This window comes from Trematomus bernacchii, unplaced genomic scaffold (assembly GCF_902827165.1).
Source record: "Trematomus bernacchii unplaced genomic scaffold, fTreBer1.1, whole genome shotgun sequence".
NCBI classification, from domain to species: domain Eukaryota; kingdom Metazoa; phylum Chordata; class Actinopteri; order Perciformes; family Nototheniidae; genus Trematomus; species Trematomus bernacchii.
The window spans coordinates 5,974,454-5,997,499 of record NW_022987698.1 but is presented as its reverse complement, the minus strand read 5'-3'; the positions used below and the strand labels follow the sequence as shown (position 1 = coordinate 5,997,499).

General features: G+C 41.7%; 1 protein-coding gene across 9 annotated transcripts in view; it reads left to right on the top strand.

The window, feature by feature from the left end:
• Positions 1-23,046, top strand: part of LOC117489538 (inositol 1,4,5-trisphosphate receptor type 1) — a 64,831-nt gene that overhangs the window by 39,695 nt on the left and 2,090 nt on the right. For 7 of the 9 annotated variants that reach the window (XM_034138888.1, XM_034138887.1, XM_034138895.1 and 4 more), the window contains 17 exons: positions 83-270; positions 5,863-6,046; positions 6,244-6,497; positions 7,383-7,583; positions 7,662-7,772; positions 8,346-8,441; positions 8,557-8,700; positions 8,864-8,971; positions 9,383-9,575; positions 11,427-11,549; positions 14,315-14,490; positions 15,799-15,963; positions 16,570-16,759; positions 16,879-16,971; positions 18,271-18,410; positions 19,175-19,340; positions 21,396-21,556. In XM_034138888.1, coding sequence (XP_033994779.1) covers positions 83-270; positions 5,863-6,046; positions 6,244-6,497; positions 7,383-7,583; positions 7,662-7,772; positions 8,346-8,441; positions 8,557-8,700; positions 8,864-8,971; positions 9,383-9,575; positions 11,427-11,549; positions 14,315-14,490; positions 15,799-15,963; positions 16,570-16,759; positions 16,879-16,971; positions 18,271-18,410; positions 19,175-19,340; positions 21,396-21,556 — 2,693 coding nt within the window. The remainder of the gene's footprint in view (positions 1-82; positions 271-5,862; positions 6,047-6,243; positions 6,498-7,382; positions 7,584-7,661; positions 7,773-8,345; positions 8,442-8,556; positions 8,701-8,863; positions 8,972-9,382; positions 9,576-11,426; positions 11,550-14,314; positions 14,491-15,798; positions 15,964-16,569; positions 16,760-16,878; positions 16,972-18,270; positions 18,411-19,174; positions 19,341-21,395; positions 21,557-23,046) is intronic. The other 2 variants (XM_034138891.1, XM_034138894.1) reach the window with 2 other exon arrangements.

Genomic DNA, 23,046 nt, shown 5'->3' with positions numbered 1-23,046 from the left:
TGGGCATTGGAAGGTATTAATCGCACAAACCATATACCTGATACATCTGATACTGATCTGTCTCTCTGTCTCACATTTGCAGCGTTAGGAGGTCCTGGGGGTCTGAGTCGTGGGGAAATGAGCCTGGAAGAGGTGCAGTGCCACCTGGACAAAGAGGGAGCCTCTGACCTGGTCATTGACCTCATCATGAACACCACCAGTGACCGAGTCTTCCAAGAAAGCATCCTCCTGGCTATTGCCTTGCTGGAAGGTGGAAACACCACCATCCAGGTCAGTTGACAACTCCCAAATCTCTTACCAAACTGATCAAACAGTTGTGTTAACTGTCTACTTTTGAATAACTTCTCTGCTACAACACGCCTGAATCTTTATTATTGTAAAACAATACAAATGACACACTTACCTATTTCGCCTACTGTATCTAATCTGCAGTGTTTTAAGTTCATGGACTGTTATCTTCGTGAGGCTCACCTTATCCCACAGTGCATCTGTGTATGATCTGCTACAATTTAGAACACAAGGTACCATGGATGGTTTCCATTACAACAGGATCTACAGTATGTGGGTCAGTGTGCCACCATAGCTGCACATACATTACCAAGGCGACTCTCCTCCCTCTCATATCCAGCACATATGTTTTTGCTAAAAGGCCAGCTGCTGATCATGTCATTCGTTTTGAAAAATGCAAAAATATAAGATATTCTTGATGTTGTCACTTATTGCTGATGTGTGCAGGAGGCAACATAAATTATGTTTCTTCCTTACTTCCCATATTAACCTGAGCAACTCTAGCCCCTCTGTATCATGATGTTTCTCTTTTTAAAGTCTGCAGTATCTGTCTGATGCTTTGTTTATCTCCCTGTCCTTCCAAACGTCTGTCCGTCTGTGTGTTGTTGTGTAAGTACTGGGCTTGCATAATGAGATTAAAGCGAGGAAGCCACTGTGGCGAGATAATGCTTTGGCTTCCCACGGCTGCTGCAGAGCTACGTCACGTGATCCGCCTGCGTTACATAACGCCTGTGTGAATGAACAATGAGGAATGTCTCAGCCTTCAAAACATTCCAGCCTCTCCCTCGATCCCTCGCACTCTTGCCGGCCCAAACTGGGTCATGCTGGGCCTCCGGAACTGGGGCAGTGGGGAGAGAGGGCGGAGGGCCGGGGGAACACAGAGGGGATTGAGGAGAAACTGGAGCTCCTCTCACCCTTGCATTCTTCAGTTTGTTCTGAAAAGGGAGGTTTCTTCAGGAGGGGGGGAAACTACTCTGCATGCAGTGCTAGAAACGTGCCGCATAGTACAAATATTTGCGTTCTTTGAGTTACTGGATCATTTCCGAAAAAGAAAGTCTTTGCCCTGACAGCTTGAAGCTCAAATTTGTAAAATAAGCATACCTTTTCCACTTGCTTAAAGTGTCATCGTGAATGAAAAAATACTGCTTATGCTTTCTGCTCTCTTCAAGAAAGCACTCCAACGTTAATGGGAGTTTTTTCAGTGTCTGCATCTGACATGCCAAGCTGAGCACCTGTTGGGTCTTGGATATCCTGTTCTGGCATAACGCAGTTAACTAGTCACTGGACCTACGTAGCCCACAGAAATAAAACACGGAATAACTGAAGAGTCTATCCACAGTCACTCATTTACACACTCTCTCATTCTGCTGTCATGCAAAGCCATTACATATGTCCTTGGAAGTCTTGAATATTTTACAGTCAGGGCTTTCTTGACTTGTTGGCTACTCATCACTCGTTTTTATGTCTGTCACATGCCAGCTTTTTTCTCCTCCTATAAGAGAGCTCTAAAAGCTGTACATTGTGTTGTGACAACATTTCCCTGGTCAGACATCTGGTGGGCATAACTGCATAGCATGGCTTCTGTTTCCCTCCAAAACTCTTGCATTGCAGGTGCATTTGAAAAACACAACAAAGCAATAGACATTGTCTCCCAGGTGAAAAGGAGAGGTGGCGGATTTGTGAAAGGAGGAGATGGAGTTGGAGGACAGCAGAGCTGCATTTGGTTTGCATGTGGTGCTGCCTGATATGAGAGGGAAAGGGAGTGCAAGTATAAATAGCTGTTACATAACATCCCTTTGTTGATGCCAAGTGGCGGAACGGAAGGAGAGAAGGGAAAGCGCTATGACCTTGTTTTTCAGTGTAGTCTGCCCCCACCTCGCCCCACTCAGGGTATGTCTCCATGGATACAGACAGGGACTGTGTTTACCCAACACTGCAGGGGGCCCTTGAGATGCTCCTCTCTCATTCACCCTCCTCTGTTACTGTCCTCCATTCTCTCCTTGACCACCATGTATTAAACCATAACGTCATCCCTCCATCCCACCCCTCTTTCCTAGCCTTTTCCAGTGATATCAAAACACAGATGGTGTCTTGGTTTGGCATCACAGATTTTGATACTGTTTGTGTAAGGACAAGCATCGATAGGCAGCACTGTGGTTAGACATGAAAGTTTAGATTCTCATTTCTGAGTCAGCGTAAGACGCAACCTTGCATTCAATTCTAAGGAAACTATACATTGAAAGTTAGCTCTGGTGTTTTTCTTCACTGTGATGTTCCAGCTTTATGCACAAGGCTTTGTTTCAGTGACTCACTCAATCCACGAATCTCAGCTCAGTTCTTAGAAACAGTGTTCCTTTTTAAAGAATTACTCTAACAGTCTGCTGGTGCCAGTGAATACTTTCACTGCTGAACCCAATAACTCCCAGCTTCCCAGCGACCATCAATCAAACACACTCACTTCTACCGCAGTGAAACATAAAAGCTCAGCTAACCCTGAACCATGAGATCAAATACCCCTGCTGCATGGTACGAGTCCTGCCAACCTCACAGAATAAGCCCAACCGCACATTAAGGTTTACACACCAAACTGACACTGAAGAACACCAAAGAACACGTCCCGACGGAACTTCGCCTCACGCCGCCTCACGTCGCCTCACGTCGCCTCACGCCGCCTCACGTCGCCTCACGTCGCCTGCGTCTTGGCCATATTTCGCACTGGAACACACCGCAAAGACTTCAGCCAACGGCCAAGTTGCACGTACGAACTGCGCATGCGTGAGTGGCAATAACTCTCCTTACCAGCAGGCGGCGGTAGTGTGTATTCGTCATTCAAAAGAGGCAACAACCGGAAGACAGACTGCGTGATACACCGAGAGAAGAAGAACAGACTGCGTGATATAAACAAACAACAAATAGCGTGTGCGTTCCATTTTCACTCTACAGCGAGAAGCTCATGGGGCTTTCCCGAACCTGTGTCGAGAGCTGGAGTTAAATGAAATCTCAGATTTGCCTTCTTAATAGTTTGTTTGGGTCACTCACTTCCGTTTCGCTTCTCATGCACTGATTCGCTAGCTGAACAGCCAATCAGAGTGATTTCTTTGGCCGACGGCCTTTAGCCGACAGCCTCCCGATTCAACATGTCGAATCGGCGGCGGAAGGTGTCGGCACGGCCGAAAAGACACGACGGTGCGGGACACACCGTGGGTGTTTCTCAATGTCGAGTAAAGCTGCTCCAGAGCCACTATTTCAAGCATACTACGTCATTGAGTGCCGCCGAAGGACTGTTCCAATGTCCAGCGTACTTGGAATTCTACCGACACCGGCGTACTTCGTAGCGAGAAATTTCGAGGCTGCACATGTGTAGACTCCGCGGTCTTAAAATCCCCACAATGCTTTGCGCACGGACCAATTTCCAAATCTTTGGCGGAAATCGCGATCCATTTAAGGCGAGGCCTCGCATATGACGCACACCTGTTAGCCTGTTCCACAATTCTTCGTTTTCCGAGGCTAGGAAGGATTCTTGCCTCGCTTCTGAAGCAAGTGACTCGGAAGACATGTGCTACCAAGCAAGCGTCCTCGACATTGAGAAACACCCCAAGACACACCAATCTGAGTAGGGCGACACAACGCTCATCGACGGCCCGACATCTATCGACGGCCGAAATCGGCTTGGTGTGTAAGGGACTTACAGTAAGACTGAAGGCAGTATCTGTAACCTGGGATATCCCCGAGATGTGGACCACAATATGAATAATATGACCGGCATGGGAAATAACCGTGATTACATAAGACTGAAGTTGGCAGAGTTTTAGGGAGAATACTGTAAAAGTGCATGTGTGATATATGGGTGTGTCTTCTCAAAATTGGCATGTGCCAGAGAAAAGCTGACCTAGTTTTGGGAGTGTAAAAGTCAGTGGGCGTGTTAGTATACTGCTCTTCAACTTGCGTTTGCGTTTATGTGTGTTTGTGAGTGAGTTATTTTACAGTTAATGTTGAGGGGGGGGGGTGTGAGTTGATAACCCGGGCCTCATGCATCAACCCCCACCCTGCAGCCCCTTGCTTTAGCAGCCTGTTGGACACTGTTATGTGACCAGTGACACAGAGGTAGAAATGACCATTGCCCCCCCCACTCACACCCCCCTCCTCAGCATGCTGTGAGCTGTAAGTTGCTTGCCAGTGGTATCCCTTCCCTCTGCGCTCTCCACTCTGTCATCTAGTTGTCTATTGCATGATGGCCTCACCCCCCCCAAGCTGCTATCTGCTTGTCCCTGAGTGTCGGCAGAGTGTGTACGTGCAGGAGGGCTGCTGCTCAGTGGTGGAGGGCCTGGGTGGGGCACTCTGGAATCTGCTTCAGGGCACAAACACAAAGTTATGTCATTGTTTCTCTGCAAGACACCCTGCTGCAAACCTGTTAGCTCTGCTCTTTGTTCTCTTATTAAGTTGCATACACACTTGTTTTGGGAATGAAGAAATGTAACTGCTCAATCTAAGTCCTCTACATATAACCCTTTGAATTTTAACATACCATTAAACTTTCCTTGAAGTACAAACCATTTTCTCTTGTGACTTTCGTTTATTTGTTTCCTACAGTAGCCCAGTTTTACATCTAACCTGGAAAGACAGATGGTTATGTAACAACTTTGAGAGCTGGCCTAGATAGTGTCTGATAACATTCCCTCCCTATCTCTCTTTTTCCCACTCTCAATAATCTTTTTTACAACCCCTAATTCCTTCTTTGGTGTCAGTCTTTCGCCTATAACTCTTTTTTTTTCCGCTCACACCATCCCTGTTTCTCTATCTGTTTAAGTAGTCAGGCTTCTCTCTATTGTGTCATGTTTCACCCGTGGTCGAAGCCTTTCCATAGGCTGCAGCAGATAACAACTCTTACATAATCATAACAACAGTCCTGTGGGTTGGGACACGGTCTGTGCATTTCCCCCGTAGGCTTGAAAGTGTTCTGATTTTTCATGACCCCATTTCACTGCCATAACCACAGCGTTTAAACCTTATTACTGCTGTCAATCCAGACTTACAGTACTTCACTTATTAAATAATATGTTGGTGAAGTCCTAGTCAAAACAGTTTCCTGCATATGTACTGTATTAGTAAAGTAATTATTAGTCTATGTTACTTAATCCAACATCATGTTCAGTGGTTTTGACCTTATTAGTTACTGCACTCTTTATAACTTACTATTTGCATAATACAGCCTTGGTAAGGATGGAGGAGGCAGGGTAATAAATGTTGACTGTTAAATGTATGTGGTCATTTTTCATTAGAGTTGAAATGTATTACTTTTTTCATTATCAACTTTTGCTAATTTTGTTTTTAAAATGTCAGAAGTTAATGAAAGATGTTCAATATAATTTGCCAAACATTTCAAGTGACATCTTTGAATTACAGACTGAATTTTTATTTTACATTTTGAAATGCAACAGAGTAAAGCAGAACCAGAGGAGTTTGTTGTTATGCTTGAAGAAAGGATTGACACAATAACTACATTATCTAAATTGTATTTAGCAGACAATAAGATCCATAATATCCTTTATTTCTGTTCTTGTCCCCTGTGTCCAGCGTTCATTCTTTTGCCGTCTCACAGAAGACAAGAAATCAGAAAAGTTCTTCCGAGTCTTTTACGACCGCATGAAGCTGGCTCAGCTGGAGATCAAAGCCACCGTGACAGTTAACACCAGCGACCTGGGAAACAGGAAGAGAGACGATGACAGCCAGGACAAAGACGTGCCTGTTCGCAAAAAAGGTCAGAGGTCATGTACTTTGATCTGAAGTAGGAATTTATTTCAGGATGTTATCAACAAAAGATACAATGACAAGCTACAATTCCTTCAATTTCTAGAAAATAAACAATGAAATAACTTGTCAATCCAGAGTAGAAAGAGCATTTCTGTTGCTTTTGACTGACTGCTGACTCCCTGCTTGGCTCGTGTCTCTGTTCAGCCAGAGACTCAGCAGTGGTCATGACAGAGGATGTGAAAGAGCAGCTACTAGAGGCCTCGTCTGCCACCAAGAAGGCCTTTAACTCTTACCGGCGTGAAGCAGACCCTGAGGATCATTTCAACTCTGCTGACGGCCAGCCCAGCACCGGCGATAAGAACCAGGACGAGGGAGAAATGAGTTTCGTTATCATTATCATGCAACCCATCCTCCGCTTCCTCCAGCTGCTCTGTGAGAACCACAACCGTGACCTACAGGTGGGAGAGACGTACTTTTACACTCTGTTAGTTTACAGATATAGACGAGTGTAGATCACACTTGGCTACAATACCTTCCTTACTCTAGGTACAGTTGGCCCTGTCATATGGTCATATTATGCAGCCAGATGTTTTTGGCAGAATTTATTTGTATTAATAAAAAAAAAAGAGATGTATATTATATTTATTTAAATATGTACAATCCCTAATTATGAATTAAGCTTGTACGTTGTACTACATCTGAACAATATAATACAATAGGTGATTGCTTTTGGCCAGTTACAGATCATCTAGTTTCAGTTTGGGATCTCTATATATTGTCATAGGCCAGGTCTGACTTCCTTCTGACAAAATAAAATAAAAACATGTATTAACTGCTCACTCATGTGTAACGGAGATCTATATTTTAGTTTTTAGGGAGATAAAGCAAGTTAGCCTTGTTGTGTATTTTGCAGAAATGGAGTATAATGTTTGTCTCAGCGTTGTACCTCTTTATCTCTGACTTCTTCAGCACTAGCAATGCTTTGCTTAAATAAAATAGAATCCCTGTAAAATTCCTGTCAGTGCACACAGCCCACTGGAAAGATTTACAGCACATGAGCATGCAAAGGCTAAGCTTTGTGGCCACTGCCTGCCAGCACAGTGTGGGCTGTGGAGTTCAACAGTGCAGACGAGGTCTAAACAGAATTATGGGTGCTTACTTGTCTGTCTGTGGTCTTCTTAAAACTTATGTTGACCTTTGACAGACAGAGGAGTGTATTGTTAATGGCAGAACTCATTTTAACCTCTTTTTTGGATTTGTTTGGTTTTTATTGCTTTGAATCCAGATAGAGTTGAAACCGATATATTCTTGTCAAACAAACCCAACAACTTGTATCTTCTCAGAACTTCCTTCGCTGTCAAAACAACAAAAACAACTACAACCTGGTGTGTGAGACTCTGCAGTTCCTGGACTGTATCTGCGGCAGCACCACAGGTGGTCTCGGTCTGCTGGGACTGTACATCAACGAGAAGAATGTTGCCCTCATCAACCAGACTCTGGAGAGTCTCACAGAGTACTGCCAAGGCCCCTGCCATGAAAACCAGGTACATAAAGAGACCAGCCAAAGCTGATGAATGGGACTGTACAAGAACACTTTTTCATAAACACTTTCTTTCTTCCAGAATTGCATTGCCACACACGAGTCCAACGGTATTGATATCATAATTGCCCTGATCCTCAATGACATCAACCCACTTGGGAAAAAGCGGATGGACCTGGTGTTGGAGCTCAAGGTGAGTTAGCTGGGTTGGTGTACTATGGTACGTCCACACGGTTCCGTTGCGTGCTTCAACGGAGACGCTTCCCATTCACTTTGAAGGGGGTGACGTCAAGCTTTGCCGAACTGCATTGTGGTTCCGTCGCGTCGCTTTGCCTCCGTTGTGCTTGTGTGTCCGGGGCGGGAGATTAATGTGATTGGTTGTTGGTCGCACGCCAGACACGCCCACCGGCAAGCTTCAACGCGACGGAACCGTGTGGACGTGCTGTTTTGGAGGAAGGTTCTACATCTTCATCATCCTCTGGGGTCTTGGGCTAAAATAAATTAGAAAAAAAACTGTGCAGTTGTTTCATTTCACAGCAGGATGTAATATCAGTAACAGGCTACTGGTATAAGAGCTTGACATTCATTCGTCTGAGCTTAACTAGCTTTTGTGCTTGCATGCCAAGACAAATAGCTGTAGAGTGCATTTGCCTAGAGCACAGGGACCTGTCTGTTTTCTTTGGATGTAGAAACTGACAGGGCTTAAGTTCTTATCTTGGAGTTTTCTTTTCCCCGGCCTGCTTTCTCTCCTTTGTTTCACTCTCAGAACAATGCATCCAAGCTGCTGCTTGCCATCATGGAGAGCCGCCATGACAGTGAAAATGCAGAGAGGATTCTGTACAATATGAGGCCTAAAGAACTGGTGAGGATCTGCTGATGTGCATCTTTTCCTTTTCCCAGTTGCTCTTTACATCTCAAGTCAAAGTGAGCTATTTCCAAGGTTGTTCAGTATCATATAGTTGTGTTTGTGTGTTCAGGTGGAGGTAATAAAGAAGGCCTATCTGCAGGGCGAGGTAGAGGTTGAGGACACAAAGGAGGAGGAGGATAACGGGGAAGAGGAGGAACACGATGCTGCTTCCCCCCGAAATGTGGGACACAATATCTACATTTTAGCTCACCAGGTCAGCACCTCATCTCAGACACATGTTTTTTATAATACCACATTGACAATCCTAGAAAACATTTGTTGTAGTATCCATTCATACAGGAATGTAATGAGCCACACATTATCCATGTGATTTGTTTGTGATGAGCTCACCTCTGGTCTGTGTCTCCTCTGTACAGTTGGCGCGTCATAATAAGGAGCTGTCCATAATGTTGAAGCCGGGAGTGGCCAACGGAGAAGGAGATGAAGCCTTGGAGTTTTACGCCAACCACACTGCTCAAATAGAGGTTATAACACACAACCATTGCCACAATAACTAGTTAAAGCTATCTGTCGTAACATTTCACTACAATTCTGAGTCTGGGGGCTTTCCCTCACACAAAGCTTGGAAAGAGGCACCCCAACAACCCTCTTAGTTAACCTGCTTGTTGTCTTGTGTTTCCTGTGTGCCTATCATTGTGTTTAATCTATCCCATAGACACTCAACATTTGAGCAAATATAGCTCAATATGGCTGTTTGACAATGCAGCTTCTTATGTTGTTTGGAAAGTGGGAAAACCACAAAAACTACTATATCTCTAACACATATCTTTATACCACAATCTCCCCTGAAACTGTTTGTATATTCGGTTACAGTTTATTTGCAAATCTACTATAAACCTGCCGATGTCAAGGTGAATGTGGTTGTCTCTGTTCAGATTGTGCGCCAGGACCGCACCATGGAGGAGATAGTGTTCCCCGTGCCCAACATCTGTGAGTTCCTGACCTCTGAATCAAAGCTGCGAGTGTACTACACCACAGAGAGAGACGAGCAGGGCAGCAAGATCAACGACTTCTTCCTGTCGGCAGAGGACCTTTTCAATGAAATGAACTGGCAGAAGAAACTCAGAGGTAGGGTCAACATGGACATGTGTTGCTGTTAATGGTCCTTTAATGCAGGATCACCATTGTACACAACATAACATAACTATTCACTAGAGTTTCCTTATTCACTTGATTGTGTCTGTACTGTATAACCTCTTTGCCTGTCGGTTCTTCATAAATTGAAGCTCAAAATTTGATGAAAAGTGCAATAATGCTCCCAGCTGAGAAAATTGATACACACGATTCAATAACTATGATCATTATTAATCAGAAATATTATCACAAAAAAGTGATCACAGGCCCCAAAACAAAACTCTAAGCAGCGCAACGTCTTCAGATGACTTGTTTTGCACAAAAAAAACTAAGATATACGATTTTAAAGTATATGAAACTAAATATATAATACTTTTAAAACCAGCAAATTCTCAATGTGAGAAATTGGAAGTAAATGCAAAATTGCTCAATAAATGATCCAAACAATTGGCCTATTATTAATACATTTCCCAAATGATTGTCTGTTAATTGGCTAATAGACTGATCGTACAATTGTTTCCATACTGTACTGCTTTGGACAAGGTGTACTGTTGACAATAATCTACATATAAGCTACAATCGTAGATGACAGGAGTGGTGGGTGGGAAATGCAACAGCATAATGATTCATTTGACTTTTCCATTTATCATGACCAATTTTTAGTCTCCAAATTAACTATATATTTAGTTGTGTGTCAAATGAGGGACTGCGTGTCCTAATGAGGGACTGTTGACATGTCTAGGATGCACTCTTCCTCTTGTCCAATGCATGCTGGGATAGGCCTTTAAATCCGGCGGGCCTGAACAGGATAAACGGGTATGGAAAATGTATGGAAGCATGCGTCCCCACCTCGACAGCAGGGCTAACAATGTCATCCTGCGTGTTTACATGTTTCCACTGTCTAAACGCAGACAGGGGCTTTCCACATTCTTTGAGCCGTGAAACATTTGTACAGTAATCTTATGAATCACAACTGATAGTGTGCTCACACACACATACATACACACACAAACACACACAGACCCACACTCAGTCACAGTTCTAATCCAGATATGAGACTGCATAACCCACACAAAGCTATATTTTGTCTCTCACTCAGAACAGGGGATGGACAGAGAAAAGTCCCTGCATCTGTTTCTCTTTTCCACTAATACCAAAGAATTGAAAATGTTCTATTAAAAGTCAGACTGTATGTCAAAGGTGAAAGTTGCTTGAGTTTCTTCTTTATTTGAGCTTTATTATACTATGAACATTTGCACATACTTTATTAAGAATGGTGGCTGTTTGAAGTTCTGTCTAGTACTCTCTCTGTCATTTTTGCCCATTAAAATCTTAAAAATCTTGTTCACACATTTTCAAGATTCAAGGCTTTTATTGTCATTCGTACATAGCTACAGTGTAGTTATGTCGATGAAAATCTTAGGTCCCAGGCTCCTCCAACAGTGCAACACAATAAAACAGATAAAATAGTGCAAGTAAATACAGTAAAATAGAATAGAATTATTGCCATAATAGTCTATATACAAGTGATACATAATTTGTGAGTTGCAAACAGGTGAATGTTATGGATGTTCTTAGTTCAGGTGTTTAACATTCTTATGGCCTGTGGGTGATGATCCATTTTAAAGTGCTGCAACAATTAGTCATTTAAACTCAGTTTAAACATTTATCATCATTACAAATATTATCAAATCCTGGTGTGTTTAATTTGAAGATTTGCTGCTTAAAATATACTTTGCTTTGGACTGGTGATTGGGCTAGACAAGCAATCTGATGTTTTTGGGGATTTTTGAATTGAAGTGACCAAATTGAAGAGAAATGTTCTACTTTCTGTCTTCTGCTCAGCCCAACCCGTGCTGTACTGGTGCTCCCGGAACATGTCGGTGTGGAGCAACATTTCCTTCAACCTGGCTGTGCTCATGAACCTGCTGGTCTGCTTCTTCTACCCCCTGGAGGGGATACATGCAGGTCAGTCGCAAATGAGAAGAAATCTGACCGTGAGATCAAGCTTTTTAAAACTGAGCCCTGACCCTGCTGACATCCTGTCATTAATAAATCTGTAAGATCTCACTCCACATCTCCAGACTTTATCATTTTGAATAATATGTACGCTCTTTTTCTGTGAAGTGTAATTCAGCTTAGTCCTCGTCCTTTTTGGTGCATATGAAACCTTTACTGTTTCTATAGTGAATCATGTTGTGCATGCAGATGTTGTATTGATGCAGCATCTAAGAAGCTTATTTGAATGTATTGCACTGTTGCACTCAGACTGATTTTGAAACCAGGGTCAGACAAAGGTGATGCGCTCAACAATGCAAAACAGGAAGAACAAAGGCTTGCTGACTTGTTTTTCTGCTGCAAAAAGGCTATGATCTTTTTCAGCCTGCTGTTTTATGGCCTATTGAAAAGATGTGAAAAAGATCTGAGGTTTTCTACAGTGATATTTCAAAATTGGAGCATTCATTTCTAAAAAAAAAGGTAAATCGTGAATATACATCCAGAGATTAGAAATAAGCAAACAATAGATTTTTTTGCTTTTTATTTTACATTTACGTCACACTCTAAAGTAAGGAGTTGTAAAGTCATGTCACATGATGAAGTCACACACAAATAAAGTTTTAGACGAGCTGACTCAGTCCAGCCTCAGCATTGACCCACTGATCCCTTTTTTACAACAATGCTCTAAATACCTGATTAGGATTAGGAGCAGGATCTGAGAATCTCTCTCCTTTTGTGTACACACACACACACACACACACACACACACACACACACACACACACACACACACACACACACACACACACACACACACACACACACACACACACACACACACACACACACAGGAGCACTCCGTGTCATTTTCAGTCGTGCAAACAAAGCGTGCATTGGATCAGGTGATTCAAAATAAATGGACATACATCATGTGTTCATACTTCAAACAAGGCAAGCTACTCAGTGAATAGAAATCCTCCTCAGTGATGTTTTCCTTTTCTGTCTGTGGGTTTATTTGTCCCTTCTAAGAGTGTGTCGTGATAACAAGTATGCACATTTGAATCTATGAGATTAAGAATGCAATCTAAGACGTCATAAAACAACTAATGTCTCCTTTACCTACATCTCATATTAGTTCTTTACGAACCCAGATAAAAAATTAACCCATGTATATTGTTTTATTATATTTGTATAATACATGGTTAGTAAAGTGAGGGAGTCTAGATTGAGTCTAGCCTGCAGGTCATTTCTAAAGGGCCATAATAAAATGGAGTCCTTTTTCAAGTGTCAGTCTGTACATGTGGCACCTTTAAGGTCAGTTTGATTGATTTTCTAGTAAATTACAAAAAATACACAACAGAGTAAAACAAGTAAGCCTAAATATGATATTCAGTAATTCATACAATCATATTTTTTACTTTGTGACAAAAGAACAATTATATTTTGTCTTTAGTTATTGAGTGCACAGCATGAGTAAAGGCTGACTGTGTTTCCGCTCTTCCCTGGAACTCTTTCTGTGTGCAAAACATCATCACGTGAGACTCCAGCATACCTTTGGCCTGCTTTAACAGGCACTTTTACGGCTTTGGGCCCCTACCTTCTTTCTCTTACTCTCTCTCTCTCTCTCTCTCTCTCTCTCTCTCTCTCTCTCTCTCTCTCTCTCTCTCTCTGTATCTCTCTCTCTCTCTCTCTCTCTCTCTCTCTCTCTCTCTCTCTCTCTCTCTCTCTCTCTCTCTCTCTCTCTCTCTCACACACACAGACACACACTGGTGTCCACCCTCCTTTGCTCAGAGCTTTAGACTGAGTGTAATAAGAACAGGAGATAGGGCAGGGTTCTCTGACTGTATGCATGACTGACTGCCATTTGACGTAGTGCCTCCTCAACTGTGGATTTTACAGATGTTTACGCACAATCATTCAACTGAAGTGCATGGTAGCTACAGAGCCCCTGTTGAGTCTGCCACATCACCGGAGCTGCGTGTTGCTCCCTGCTCGCTTCCTCATGAATCTTTCAGCTGAGGTATTTTTAGAGATCGCTGTTATGCAAGTGGCACCTGTCATGTGATCTCCACAGGGATTGGGAGGGAGAGAAATTTAGAGGAAGGGAGAGAGGGAAGGAGACAGAGTTAAGCAAGGTGGGAGGAGAGGAGAGTTCCCTTACCCGCAGTACTCCCCTTCTGCTTTCTCATCATCTTTCTCTCTTGTATTAATCCTTGAAGTTATGCTTTATTTGTTCTTCTTCTTTCACCGTTTCCTCTTGATGTCCTTCTACCTTTCTAACATTATTACACAGTTGTGTTTTTCTGTTACTCAAAATGTGCTTACAAACATACAGACTTGCACACATGTTAGCTTTATGTTTTAATAAAGAGATGGTGAGTAGAAGGGGCAGCAGGTTGGGTGTGTCCCTGCTTTAGGCCTGTTAAACCTGGTTGAGTGTTTTAGCCTGAGTGATATTCTGCCACATGAAACCCCTTTCACTAATCCTGGATTTACCCTGGGATCATTTGGAAGTCTTAGGTAGGCTCTCACTAAAGCTTAAAGCACACATACATCAAAAAGTATGTCATATACTTTTTGGGTGTTATATAACTGGCTCTCTTTCAGTACAAAGTCTCACTAATGAAGGCCTGAGGCCTGCCTGAGAGGCAGAACTTGCCTTCAAATACAGCACTTTTACCAAGTATCCTTAATGGCTTGCATTTGCATTTTTACATACATTTATTTCTGAGCAGGTATGCTGGATCCCCACCTGTCTGCGCTGCTGTGGATGGGAGTCTTTGCCACCATGGTCATTGTGATCATCATGCCCCAACCGCTGGGCATCCGTGCCCTCGTCATCATCACAATCCTCCGTCTCATCTTCTCTGTTGGCCTGGAGCCAACACTCTTCCTTCTGGGTGCCTTCAATGTGAGTATTCTAAAGGGTCTCTTCAGCAACTTAGCAGGGGTTACCCAGCTTCTGAGTGATCCATTGCTGACATTTTTTTTTGCAATCCCAATAAATTTAAAACAGAAATGTAATTGTGTAAAGCTGAAACAATAAATGGGTTATGTATGTATTAATCAAACCAAAAAACATCAGGTACTATTTTCATAATTATCTACTGTATAACTACTCACTATGCATGAAAACTGTTGACTTTGTTTGAGCACCTCATTCAATTAATTTACTTCCATTTTATTGGTTGGCAGACATCTCAAAATGTGGACACATTTTTTCAAAACTCTCTGCATGGCAAGATTCAACTTAGTACACGTTTATGTTTTCCATTTATTTTGTATGAGCTGACACTTTGACATGTTCTCATCTGTCCAGTGTGTAATAGTGTGTGTTTGTCTGGTTAATAAAAAACATTCCCCAGAGAAATGCTATAAACATACCATCTATTTTCTACTACTTTCGAATACTGAGAAACTTGCACCACACTAGTTCCAGTTCTCCTTTCAGCTCTCACTCACGCTGGTGCCCACTTAGCAGGCCGGCGCCCCGCTCTGCCTGCGGTGTCGCCCCCTGTCCCTTCAACTTCTCCTTGGCAGAGCCCTGCTGTGCTTTGGGTGTGAAGTGCGTCACTGGACCCAAGAGGGAGTGACACCACCCCTGCACCCGCTAGAGATTTCTAGATGTGCTCTTAAACACATACACACACACAAAATATAGTCACAAAATAAACACACTCATCTTTACTCTCAATCTCTATGTTGACATGTACACAAGAAACTGTGTTATTGAGAGCGATCACATAGAAAATCAGAGAGCACGTCACAATGGACTGCAGTAACGCGTTACTCTCTAAAAGTAGTTTATAAGCAACGGACCAAAAGTCGTTTATTTTTTATTTTTAAATAGTGTTATTTTCCTTTTTTATCTTCTCATCTTTTCTATGCCTCTTCCCACTGCTGTCACAGTTATACTTTCCCTGCACTAAGTATAAATCCTGCACTCTTGTTAAGTGAGCTCATGATCAAGAAGTCAGTTTCTTTTTTATGTGGATTCGTGTTAACTGAGTTTCAGGTCATCCCTTTTCCCTCTGAGTCTTGTTTACATGACATTTTGAGAAATCAAGTACTTATGTTCATGTATACACAGTCAGTGTGTCCTCATTGAGCTTAAAAAAACTTCCCCCACCATGCTGAAATGTTTTTACCATGCCTACGCCCCCTTAAGGAAGGCAAGCCTTTATTCTTGTTATTAAGGAGAGTTGCTTTTGTCTTCCAGGTGTGCAATAAAATCATCTTCATGATAAGTTTCGTGGGGAACCGAGGAACCTTCACACGAGGCTACAAAGCAATGGTGTTGGAAGTTGAGTTCCTCTACCACCTCCTTTACCTCATCATATGCTCTCTGGGGGTGTTTGTCCACGTCTTTTTCTACAGCTTGCTGGTGAGAGACACACACACACACCTTGAGAACACACACATTCTAAGAAACCTTTAACACCTTTGCAAACACACACACAGAACTTACTCAGAAGGGCTAACTCTGAGTAAAACCATGTGTCAAATTGACTCTGAATGAAGCATTAGCTTTCCATCATGGTGCATTCAAGGACATATACTTTCAAGCCAGAAGGGACCATATTTGGTTCTGTAATGATGTTTCTGTTGTTGTTTTTTTCTTGTTGTTGGGCTGTTTAGTGCCATGCACCAGTGCCTCAGGTCTGCTTTATATTGTGTCAGACTGAATATGCCAGTATTTCAAGATGTTTTCCATTTACATAGGCCAATGCAGCTTTATCTGCAGAAGCAGCGCACCATAAGTACTTATTTTATTACAAGATGCTGAAAACTATGTTGTGTTTTCTCACATTCACCTTGCAACAAATACAGGTAAAACTGTATGTAGAATATAGCAGTCTGTAACCTGAATTATTTCTTACATGTTTACAATTTCAGATTTTTCCTTTTGAGAGCCATTCATTAATTTTACAGTTAACAAATTGAAAAATATGTATCTCTTTGAATCGTAACATGTGCTTTGTTCCTGTAGCTGTTTGACCTGGTATACAGAGAAGAGACTTTGCTGAATGTTATCAAGAGTGTGACTCGTAATGGACGCTCCATCGTGCTCACCGCTGTGCTGGCTCTCATCCTGGTCTACCTGTTTTCCATTGTTGGATACATTTTCTTCAAGGACGACTTTATCCTGGAGGTGGATCGTCTCCCCAACACAACTCTGAGTGAGGACAGACTTCTGTCATTTGCCATTTTTACAAACAGTCCTAAAGGAATATTGATTTGAAGTTTTTCATTTTGATCAGACAAGAAAATGTAAGCACTGTCTCTTCCGACTTTCTAGAAAATGGAGCCAGTTTGGCTAGTGAGTTTCTGTCTGCAGGAATGTGTCAGGGAGGGAATGATGAGAACTGCACCACAGAAGCCCCGCAGGAAGGTAATTTATACTGCAACAATGGGTTTAACAGCATGAAGATTGTGTCTTTATCTAAATATTTAAATCCCTAAAAAGCTTTGTTCTTCTGCCAATTTCCTGCGACTAAATTAAAACAACATTCTTACAATATCTACATAGTATCCAATCCCAGTTTAAAGGGTTAATGTTAGTTGCAAAGTTAGAAAAAAGCCTGGGTTTAAGGTTTTTCTAGATTATCGTAGATATTTGAAAATTAGGACAAAATACAAATAACAACCTGGCAAGAATGTAATGAAGACATTGATATGGTGAAATCAGCGAAACTGGAAATCATTTATGTGAATGTTACTTTGCATTGTCAGGCCACAATACCTCCTTTTGTCCTGAAGCATCACACTAATTTACACCTTAATTCATGTGAATCTGACAACTGTCACATAATGGCTATTTCAATTAACACACATTTCCTTGTGACCTCTCCAGCTCTCATGTGATATTCATTTGTGATCCAATTTAAGAAAAACAAAGAAAAACAGCATCAGTTTCTTTCCCTTAGACATTAAAAGGATAATCAACACAGTTAGCAGGGATCATGATATGTTGTTTCCTGTCCAACATTTGAATATCTCTTAGGTTATTCTTCAATGACCTACAAACGTTATCGAATTGGATAAATCTTTTAGAAATGTTAATCTTTGTTTTTCTGTCTAGCTCAGAACAACAAGTTCAACCAAGGCCATTTGTACATTTCATCTCAACAAAAACACTTTTGCTTCGACTAACCGCCTTCAAACTGTCCCCCAAAACATGTAAACAAGGTTACAACAGATAAAAGGTTCTGCTACTAAGTCAAGGATATTTAAAAAGTAGTACCTTATTTACACAGTGACATAAAATCCCACTCATACACAGATTACAGATGGATCTTTTTGACCTGAGAAAATATCATATCATAGCATGTCAATCATTTGACGATGCCTGATGAAGGTCTCTGTTATATTGAAATGTTGCACAATTAAAATGTATGGGAGATTTTAATACAGATTGCTTATATGAAATACGTCATCATAATATCTGAATAAAAATGATAATAATGAATAAATAATAGCAGTAGCAGTATGTGATGCTATTAGATTATAGAAAACAATTATTCTACAGCTTATAATTAAAATAAATAAGTTGCAGTACATTGAATCATACCTTTCTTTTTCCCTGAAGCAATACAATACGTTTCTTAAGTGGTACTTTTATGTCATGATATACATTTTATTATAGATGTAATGAATAGATAAGGATTTCCTTTCCTTTTGGCTTCCTCAGATTTGAGGCAGAACATTGAGGTGGAAAGCAACATGGAGCGGACGTGCGACTCTCTACTAATGTGCATCGTCACTGTGCTGAGTCATGGCTTGAGGAGTGGGGGGGGGGTCGGGGATGTGCTCCGCAAGCCTTCCAAAGAGGTACATGCAACTCTAATTAGGCGCCTTACCCTACTAGTGTGTGTGTGTGTGTGTGTGTGTGTGTGCGTGCAGCTGCAGCGAGGGTCATGTGAGCTGGCTGCAAACCCACCCTGCGCTGAACTTGTTTTTAAAAAAGGTTTCACAATTCTTCCTTGCAGCTGCTCTGCCTCCGCCTGTTTTGGGAATTGAACATCAAGATAGATTTCCACCGAATACAGGCTCAACCACTAATGATGTCATAAGAGGATGTGAATGTCTTGCTCGCGTAAGAACAGCATAATGCAACAAGGGCCTGAATATGTGAGACTGCACTAGGCTACCATTACTTTAAAGATGATTAACTAGAAGTGGAAAATGAGTGAATGAAACAATGTACTTACAGCACAGTTTGAAGTCATTGAAGTCCATTGTAGCTCCATTTGCTAATGATTTAAAGTAGATCCTCGCTATTTAAACTGTGTCTGACCTAGACAGAAACAGGCTGCATCTGGTTGATCGGCTAAGGTAACAGACCTGTTCTTTTTTTGTTTTCTATTAACATCCATGATCATTTTTTGCAAAACATTATCCCCAACATATGTTTATGTAAAGACCTGCCCTTTGGCTCTTACATTGAAATGGGACAATCATGTCACTCCTTGTCGACGCTGTACAATCAAAATAAACATATTAATTATGATGATCTGTTATTCTCTAATACCTCTCAATAATCATTGTGCAGAAGTTACTGTTTTACTCATTTTTGTTTCCTGTTGCTTTCAAAGGAGCCTCTGTTTGCAGCCAGAGTGATTTACGACCTGCTGTTCTTCTTCATGGTCATCATCATAGTCCTCAACCTCATCTTTGGTGTTATCATCGATACCTTTGCCGACCTGAGGAGTGAAAAACAGAAGAAAGAAGAAGTCCTGAAGACTACCTGCTTTATCTGCGGTAAGACTTCTCTGATCTGTTAATACAATTATTTGTCCGCTTCCTAACTAACAATAGTAACCTCGTGAGTCTGTTCTTACTATATAGTTCCTGTATCTTTTAACTCATATTTAGATATTCACAATCATCCCAATAATGTGAATTCAGCAAAATCAACCTATTTTGAGTGTTTTTAATCCGAATCCACAAAAATATTCATATTTCCTTTCATCTTTACACATCTAGCTTTTATTACTTTTGGCACAGCTCTCTTTGCCAAGCAGTCAGCATGTTCTGAAAGGTTTTCGTTATGATCATTGTTCATGGGAATCCATCCTCTAACTTCCAAGTGCCAGGATTACTTCTCTAATCCTTAGGGCATCCTGTCTGTCTGGTATAGGTCTGTGCTCTGTTGTTAATGACTCTATTGCAAAGTTTCTGTGCGTCATTAGCACTCTTCAACAATTAAACTCGTCTCACTAGGTTACTTTAATTCCCAAATTCCCCTCTCTAAACGTTTGATTTCTTGTTGTGATTGTGGTTTGGACTATATAGGTGCATGGTGTTTTTCTTCACCCCCCTACCCTCTCTCCCTCCCCCTGTTTCACTTAGCTGTCGTTCCAAAGAAGGCTGAGTCATGAGAGCTTCCTGCCACTGCTCTGCTCGCCTCCATAATTCATGTCTGTCTCACACGCACACATTTTCTCCCACTACCTCACACACACTTCATTTGCAAACCATATGTTTGGGCATTTATACTCATTGCCTATTGTGTGACCCTCTGCATTTCCTTATATGTACATTATATTTGTGAGTGCCTAAAAAAAAGGACACCATGCTGCTGAGAATGTGACGGACTGTAAAGTATGTGTGAGCCCAAGAAGACGTGCTGTATGTGAGCGTGTGTGCGTGTTGGGTCAGGCTGTCGGGACAAGTGGTAAACATATGGAACGAAAACAGCATTATGTCACCCAGCCAGCCAGCAGCTCCTCTGACTCACTCGTGTTAAAGAAGGCCAGGCCACATGGGGAGCTGCCGTCTCTATGGTTTCCTGAGGAACCACAAGGGAACAGGAGATGCAGAGATTAGGAGCCGACCTCCGCAGGCTTAAGGGGCTCTCCATCCTCTCCAGCTTGGTTTTATGAGACATCGATCGTTCTCTCAATCTTCCATTAGTTTTAAGGCTTTACGGTCTGTAGCCAATGATTATGATGTGAACCTCCTGCCATGGTTTCATTTGTACCCGTAGCTAAAATAATTTCTGTTCAGGAAATCAGGCATAAATAATTTCATGGATTAAAGTACTCTGTCTTTAAAACACACATTAATTCATTTCATCATTGAGCCTTCTTGTATTATATATTATACATTTGTTCACCCTTTTGAGCTTAAAACAATTCCCTTCCCTTCTTTTTGTTCTGATGAGTCAGTGCCTTAACTCTCATTATAATAACCATATTTAGGTTTCAATGTTATTGCATCAGTCATACATTATAAAAATATTATTGTATGCCTACATGTGTACTATATCCTGACATAAGCCATATTTTCTTTTAATGTTCAGATACGTTTTATTTTGAAATGATTTAAAAGACAAGGAAATACAGCTCATGCCCACACAGGATAGAAGAATGCCATCTCTACAGGGAGGGAACAATGTGAAATCTCTCATTTTTGAAGACAGGAAAAGGAATAATAATATCAACAATATTGTTGAAATTTCAAATGAGAGATAAGACTTTTGTTTTATCTATAATGTTGTCCCCGTAATTGAGGCAGTATATATAAAGAAATTCTGTAAAGCAGATTTGGTGGGCTAAATAGGGAAGCTTACCCAATATGTCATTTGTTCTCTTGTTTCTTTTGTAAATGAGACCTTTACATCAATGACTATTCTTGAATACATGTTTTCATTTACTTTACATATTTTCTTGTCACCTTCACACTTCGTCACAAAGTGTCATGTTCCCCTCACCAACGTCAGAAACTGCTACTCTAGAGGCTGGCCATTTTCTTTTCTTAAAGCTACTTTCAAACTTTGTGCCATTAAAACATTTGTTATTCCCCCTTTTACAGGTCTGGAGCGGGACAAGTTTGACAACAAGACGGTGACTTTTGAAGAGCACTTCAAAGAGGAGCACAACATGTGGCACTACCTCTTTTTTATTGTGCTGGTAAAAGTTAAAGACTCCACCGAATACACAGGACCCGAGAGCTACGTGGCTGAGATGATCGAGGTGAATGAAAAGCATTGAAACACTCTCAAACAAACACACACTTTTCAGTGCAGGCCTAATTTGTTTAATGAGATCAGGAGCAACAGGATGGTTGTCTACAGGAAATAAAATAGTAAAAAAAACATGTTTTTCAGCACGGAAATGTTTGTCCGGTCCACTAATGGCGCATTTCCACTACACGGCCTCGCTCGGCCTCGCTCGGTATGGCTAGGCCTCGTTAGGACTGGCTCACTTTATGGCGCATTTCCATTACAGTTTAGGAACTGGGGTAGTATCTATAGTAACGCAGTGTAGGCGGAGCCGTGACGTCATCTTCAATGAGAACCCCAGAAAAACAACACAGCCGTTAGCTGTTAGCACTCAGAGCTCACAGCTCCTCATATATGTTCAGAAACTAGACAAAAGTTAAACAAGTACAAACCACAGACTGCCTGTGTCATGGTGAATACAGTCGCTGCTTTATTTATGTCTGTATAGGCCGTTGTTGTGAGTGTGGACGGTCGGAGCATATACTGCGTTAGCTTAGCCAATCTCCATTTAGAAAACACACATTTTAAAAGGTTTTTCGCCTGCCGTCTGTCTGCAGACTTGACAAAGCATTAATTCATGGTTTTTACTAACCGGTATCAGTATGTTGTTACTTCGGCATCATTTTGAAACGTGTATTACAATTAAATCACGGTCAAATATGTCCATCTTGTTGTAGTTGTAGCCCCCTTGCCAGCGATTCCCTCTCTAGTTTAGCATACTCAGCCCGACTCAGCCTCGTTGTCTCTGGCCCTAGACCCACGATTTTATGAGGCCAGAAAAACTGTGAATTAGGACCCGCCGGCCGGTACTAGGCCAAGTGGAAACGCAACCAAAAACGGGCCGCTGACGTCACAGCCCTCTTAAACCGTGCTCCGCGCTGTAGTGGAAACGCGCCATTAGTTACTTCACAGCTTGATGCTCTATATTTCGTCCTTGTACATTTTTTATTTGTATAGACATTCTGTGTGCCTGTGCTGCTTCTGGAGATGCTGTTCTGGTGCAACAATGCAGAATGAATAAACAATCAGATGGGCCTTTACATTTGTGTCACGTTTCTGTTACAGTAACGATGTTAGGTAATGCTTTGGAGTCAGAATGGTAAACCTGTACAGACATGTCTCACACACCTTTGAACACTAATGTGTTCCTCTTTTCTTATCTCAACTGACAGACATGCCGCTCATCAAATGTAATCACGCAAACAGACTTGTGCAGGCAAACAGGAAGATAGTAGATGACGGTACATGAGTTGCTGTGTAACCCTAAAACTGATCAACAAATGATAAGTAATCATTGGTCAGTTCGCTGGTATTTCCATTCGTCGTACAGGACTTGCTTAGTCTAAGATAATTCACTCCCCATTGTTACTCCTGTGGCAATATACCATGCAGGCATCTTTCTTCAAAAACAGACTGATGCCATTGTGAAATCAGATTCAAGCCCTTGATTTCCAAACAAGC